This window comes from Sinohyriopsis cumingii, chromosome 8 (assembly GCF_028554795.1).
Source record: "Sinohyriopsis cumingii isolate HCF-2022 chromosome 8, ASM2855479v2, whole genome shotgun sequence".
NCBI lineage: Eukaryota > Metazoa > Mollusca > Bivalvia > Unionida > Unionidae > Sinohyriopsis > Sinohyriopsis cumingii.
Genome location: NC_142968.1, coordinates 99,519,921 through 99,525,920, shown reverse-complemented (window position 1 = coordinate 99,525,920; position 6,000 = coordinate 99,519,921). Strand labels below are relative to the sequence as shown.

The 6,000-nt window shown below is 33.9% G+C and overlaps 1 protein-coding gene across 1 annotated transcript in view; it reads right to left on the bottom strand.

Moving 5' to 3' along the window:
- Positions 1 to 2,065: 2,065 nt before the first annotated feature.
- The window catches only part of LOC149794227 (uncharacterized), an 81,024-nt gene continuing 77,089 nt past the window's right edge, over positions 2,066 to 6,000 (bottom strand). The window contains exon 8 of the mRNA XM_089969091.1: positions 2,066 to 2,530. Within this exon, the coding sequence (XP_089825217.1) occupies positions 2,409 to 2,530 (122 nt within the window). The 3' untranslated portion in view covers positions 2,066 to 2,408. The remainder of the gene's footprint in view (positions 2,531 to 6,000) is intronic.

Sequence of the window (6,000 nt, the reverse complement as noted above, 5' to 3'; positions counted from 1 at the left end):
GTATAATTTCTGCCTTTTATAATATAATACAAATAATTAAATCTCGACTAACTTCATGATAGCCAAAGAGTATACAATTCAATAGTTGCGATTAATGCAACAATCGTTTTGAAAAAATGTATTTGAATAAATTTAAAATAGAATACTAAATTGCAATAGGTTACTAAACATTATTCTTTATTACGTAAAGAATCTTTTATTTCCAAATTAGATCTAAACATGAAGTTGGTAGCGAATTCGTCTATTCCAATAATACATACCATAAATACAAATGAATATAAATTCTTTGAAACAATTAAATATTCCATTACAATACACAATAGAAAGAACTCAAAAAAGTTTGCAAAAATATGAAATGCATCGTTAAAATCTCAAATATTAAAAAGTGCATATTCTTTAAAGAAGTTTACAAACAACGACGATTATTACTTGTAAGGAACGACAGAGCTGTTCTGATTCTCGATGAACGAATTAATTCTGAGTAAGCCTGCTCTCAATTTATACGCAGTGCTTGTAGGCGCGCATTTCGAATCAGAACAATACTGTCGTTTTTTTCCCACTGGAAACGCGTGAATCATCTAGCTTAATTATCCATTAGTGATTTAGTAATTTGCCTGTTTAGCAGCTTCTCACCAAATCTAAATTGCTGACCTTTTGATACAAGAGAGTTTTTGCACTTGTTCGTAAAACGCGATCTTTATTAAAATAGTATACAGTTATAGTACAGGAATAGATAAAATTAATCTCAATGCATTTTAGTGGAAAATTACTTTCAATATAATTTAATGAAAAATTACTTTTAATACAATTTAGAGAAAATTTAAATCTTGATAATTTTACTAAAAAATTCTGTCCTAATAATACTTTGAATGGATTTTTATCATCTAATTGAACTTTGAAAACTGTTAATGAATTGATTTCCTCTGAAAATAAGTTTGCTAGGTATATGTTAAATATGCTCAATCAACTTCAATACGTACACTAGAAATATATAAAACGTCATTTTAATAAGTTGTTTAAAACATAACAAAAAAATAATTGGCAGGAGTGAAAATGGCAAATGTAAGCTTTTTAACGTTATGAAAGTAATATGCACAAATTTCTTGCTCTCCAATAAGACTAACAGTGCAGCTAAATAAGCAAACCATGAACAATTATGAATATTATTCAGGTCTGTTACAGCTTTAGTAGTAGCACTACATTCGTGTCCCATTTTTGATAATGGACCCTTTTCACAATACTGCGTTTCGGAGAAGTTGCCGTTCCTGATATCGAGCGCTATAAATCAAAACGAGGCAGTCACTGCTAGGTGAATGTAAATATCGAATTGGAAGTGGAGATTGGTGTTGGAAAGTCTGAATGATATCAGTTTAATTATTTTATTTTAAATAATATTATTCTATAGTTTTGGTATTTTCTATGAATGCAATAACATTGCACGAACACAAATGAGGTCTGTTCCTTGAAATTTTAATCTCAATGACATGCCTTTTAGCGAAAAATTCAAATGCAAGTTCTTTTTCAAAATTTGTTCCTTTCGTCACTGTTTTCTTTTCTCTACTAAATAGTCATAAATAGTAACAACTCCGATGGAAATTATTTTTGTTAAAAATGTTGTTTTTCAATATCCAGAGACCGCCATAACAGACTGCAATGCAAAAAACTTCTCTTTCTCTTTACTTCTAATTTCAACAATTCACATAAACCTATTATTTTAACCGCGAGTCGTCCTTTTTTCCGGCGAATTAGGGCATAGGTGCGCGATACTAGCATGACTGTTTGTCAGCTGACACTATCATTGTTCGGATTTAATATTTCTTTTAACTGTTTGACGGTTAAACACTGTAAATCCTCAAGGCTATTACACACACACACACACACACACACACACACACACACACACACACACACACATATATATATATATATATATATATATATATATATATATATATATATATATATATATATATATATATATATATATATATATAGTATCAGGAAAGACTATATTATGAGAGCATCCAGCAAATAAGCAGTAGGTATCTATCTATCTATCCATCCATATATATATTTCTGTTGTTGTTTTTTTCACTAGTTTAGGGTTTTACTTTGTCTTTTCTTGGTTTGCTTCTCGGCGTCTGTTCCTCTGGAAGATGTCGAATTATCAATGTGTTTAGATGATGCCGAAGAAATTTCTATTTGAAGGGAATTATTTGCGTCATCAAATATATCTTTCTCCTTTTATCGTTTCGAAATAGTCTGCTTCCTCCATTTGGAAACATGATTGTTCTTTATTCAATGTTGTGATTCGTTTTGTGATCCCCAGGCATACAGCCTTTGCCAGATGAAGTAACTGAGACTGCTGGGAAATCTTAAGTCCGGAAACATAATCCATCTCGTATTCATTAACGGGGATCTGCTTTTTTTTTAAAGTACCGCTTGACCAATTTTTTGAATGAACGAGTGTTTCTGCTGAAGACAGCATAGTGTCTCTTCCAGGAAGTTATATCCAGGGCACAAATTCCTCCTGAAAATGTATATAGTTGACATAAATGTGTGGTCTGATATAGTTCGTATTGTTGATAAAGTTTGCAATGTTCATCAGTTTTATCATCTATATTTTGAGAACATTGATTCAATTACGAACACAAGTACAAAATAATAGCGGAGACGGCCTAAACAAACCAAACGAACAACGATTATAATTAACTTTCATCGGTCAATGCCTTGAAATTATTTTTTTTCACAGAAAAATATGTTTAGTGTATCAAAATTTGAAATGGAAATAATGCTTGAAGCTATATGACTTATACATGCAAATGTTTGCGAGGGAGGGATGATGAAATTTACTTACTTGTAATTCAATCGCACAACTGCAGAGAATGTGTTAAAATACTTGAATAATATTAAGCAAATTGTATATTCTGTTTAATAATAAAAACTGAAAATAAACGAAATAACCCTTTTCCTGCCAATTAAATTACCAAGCATTTATTTAATTAAAATAATTAATATATCGAAAAGACCAGAGTTCAAGACTAAAAATGCTTTTTATAAATAATAAAGGTGAGATAGAACATGCTTCTCAATATGGCATAGTGACTTTACATAAACACAGTGTTCGTCACAACACTATCGGCTTTTGATAATATAGATCAGACTTAATTGTCTAAATGCCAAAAGACAATGTTATAATACACCATATTATGGTGAAATTAATTCTGTTATTAAATTCCTGTGTATATTAACAACTAAATGTTGGACTGACTGATACATTCTGACATGGTAGCGTGATCTCAATAAAAAATAATTTAGGTACCAGTGTACTTGAGCAGTGTGGTGGGAGATAGCAGCGGCTTTATAAAGAATTGTATAATAATTATAAACCAATTAAATTCAATGGCAATCATGTAATAAATCTATTTAAAACTCCTCATAACAATTTGATTCAGTTTTGGGATTTTAAAGTGCCAGAGTTAATATCGGTTGTGTAAAAATATATAAGTGATGGTTTGCCGAAATTCTTTTCTACTTAGATGTTCATACTTCGTCGCTCTGACAGCTATCTGCCAGTGCACTGTATGCACTCGTATTTATAGACTCATATTCACGTAACATGACCTTAGTTAGCCAATCAATGTTTGTCCTTCTCAGGGTTAACCATGGCGGTAACCGAGTCAACTGTTCAAACTGCATGGAAAAATCCCTCTGCACACAAAATTTAGACAGAAGTAAGTTGTCCTCTCAATGTCCGTGGTGTGCGCTTTTACTTTTAATCTTATTTATATATTCATACCTATGATTAAGTAGAACTGAACGAAACGGACAAGTGAATTTCGATGCGAATCGAGCGAGAGTACAACGTACTGCTGATGCAGTGAGTCGTAATACGGTTAGAAATAGTCCCAATCAAATGCATACTATTTCGCACATTAAAGTAAAATAACAAATTCTACATAACCAAGAACTTACAATAATGAACAGTAACATTAGTTCTAACTTATTGTTCAACAAAAGTCTGACAATAGAAATGTGATTCTTTGGCTGGGCACATTGATTCCATCACTATTCTGCATCTCCGCTGTTTCGGCAATAAAACTCCACCAGATGGTTGAAGTCTCAAATTTATGGACTAGCATCATATTTCTGGCTTCGATATTCCAAATTCATGGAAGGTAAGATAATTCATTTCCTAAACCATTTATGTGAAATTCCAGCACGACACACGCATGGTCCAACATGAAAATGAATATGGCACAATAACTGCAATTATGCAAACTTCTTTCCACTTAATGTTGATATCCCAGGGCTTGTAGAACTGTTGATGTCTTTAAATGAATTTCTTGACTAATTCATTAATACTCATGACAACAGCGTGACATTACGAGGACTAGAGCATGGTTTTATACTCACATTTAGTATAAAACACAGAGTACACATTTATAAGAGATGCAGATGGCGATCTAAAGAATGGTGGGTGGGTGGCATGCGTTCAGGAACGGAAGAAGCAATTCACACGTGATAGATGTTTCCAGTGACATATAAAAATGACATGATCAAATATGCCAAAGTCTCGTAGGTCAAACATCATCTCACATCTCAACGTTTAATCATCAAATAATCTTCAACATTAATTGGACAATGTGCATGCAAACTCCAGTCACAATACCATTAAGGTATTATAACGTAATGAACTGCCTCATGTTTTTCTGACTTTGTTTCATGTTTTTTTTTTACATTATCATTATTAGTATTACTAATGGTTAAGGAATGTAGTTTTTAATAGTGCCTAATATTTTGGTGTGCTGAGTTAGATATTACAATATGGGCCCCGAGTAGCCGAGTGGTCTAAAGCGCTCACCGTTACGGATGACTGCCATCTCACCTCTGCGTGGGTTCGAGTCTCGGGTTCGGCCAATGTGGGTATGTGAGACACCTTGCCAGTAGCTTTTCGTGGGTCGGTGGGTCTTTCGAGGGTTTTCCCCGGTTCTTCCTCCGCCATGTATAGCCTATCCTGTGCTGAGAAATGTCGTTAAACCCCACAACAACAAAAACTGCAATATATATATATATATATATAAGCAGCAGAGGGGCTGTACAGACCGAAACTTTTTGCACAATAAACCCCTCCAGGAAACTATTCCTCGATAGAGGGCTTATTTCGACGAAATAAACCCTTCTATTCAGAATACAGGACAAAAAAAAATGTCCCCCGAAAACTCGAAGAGTTTCCAGGGACAAACTCGTTGAGTTTGCACTGACAACTTGGGTTACTTCAATAAATCTGAAACAGTTTCCGTGGCGGGGTCGTTATTGAAAAATCCATGGGTCGGGTCCATCCCCTCTGCTGCTCTACGAAATGAGTTTCCAAGGAAAAACATTTTTATGTTGCAAATAGTGTATCAAGTCCAATACGGTATCTTGTTCTGGGATCGTGTAAATTTATTGTCACAAATCCGTGAGGTTTTCTTTGAGCATGACTGAAGAAATTTTTAAATTTATTTAAATCCATATCGCCACCACACCAGGTTTGATGAATATTTCTCAGTGTATGTGTATCAACTCCATTGAATATCGCAAGAAGATTACAATTATCCCTGATTACTTTAGGAATTTGTGTATAACGCTGAGTAACATAAATCACATCAGTGTTTTTGTGACGTCCCCGGGAAAATATTCTTGCGGGATTTTTTTGCTTGTCCAACATAACATCATCATACACTACTAGGTTGTTAATTGATTCATCAAGATCCTCGACGCTGGGGGCTTCTTCGATATCAGTGATAAATTCAACAACATCCTCACCGTCTTTACTCAGCGCGCTTGCACTCTCATTAAAATCTTTTATAACGTTATAGCATCGTTGATCATCTACAGATGGAGCTATCAAATACAGTTTATCCCATTTCATCCACTTCATTATCAAGTTCAGCAACAGCTGTGTTTTACCTGAACCGGATGGCCCAATTATAATCGCGCGGATAGAGTTTGGTAGCA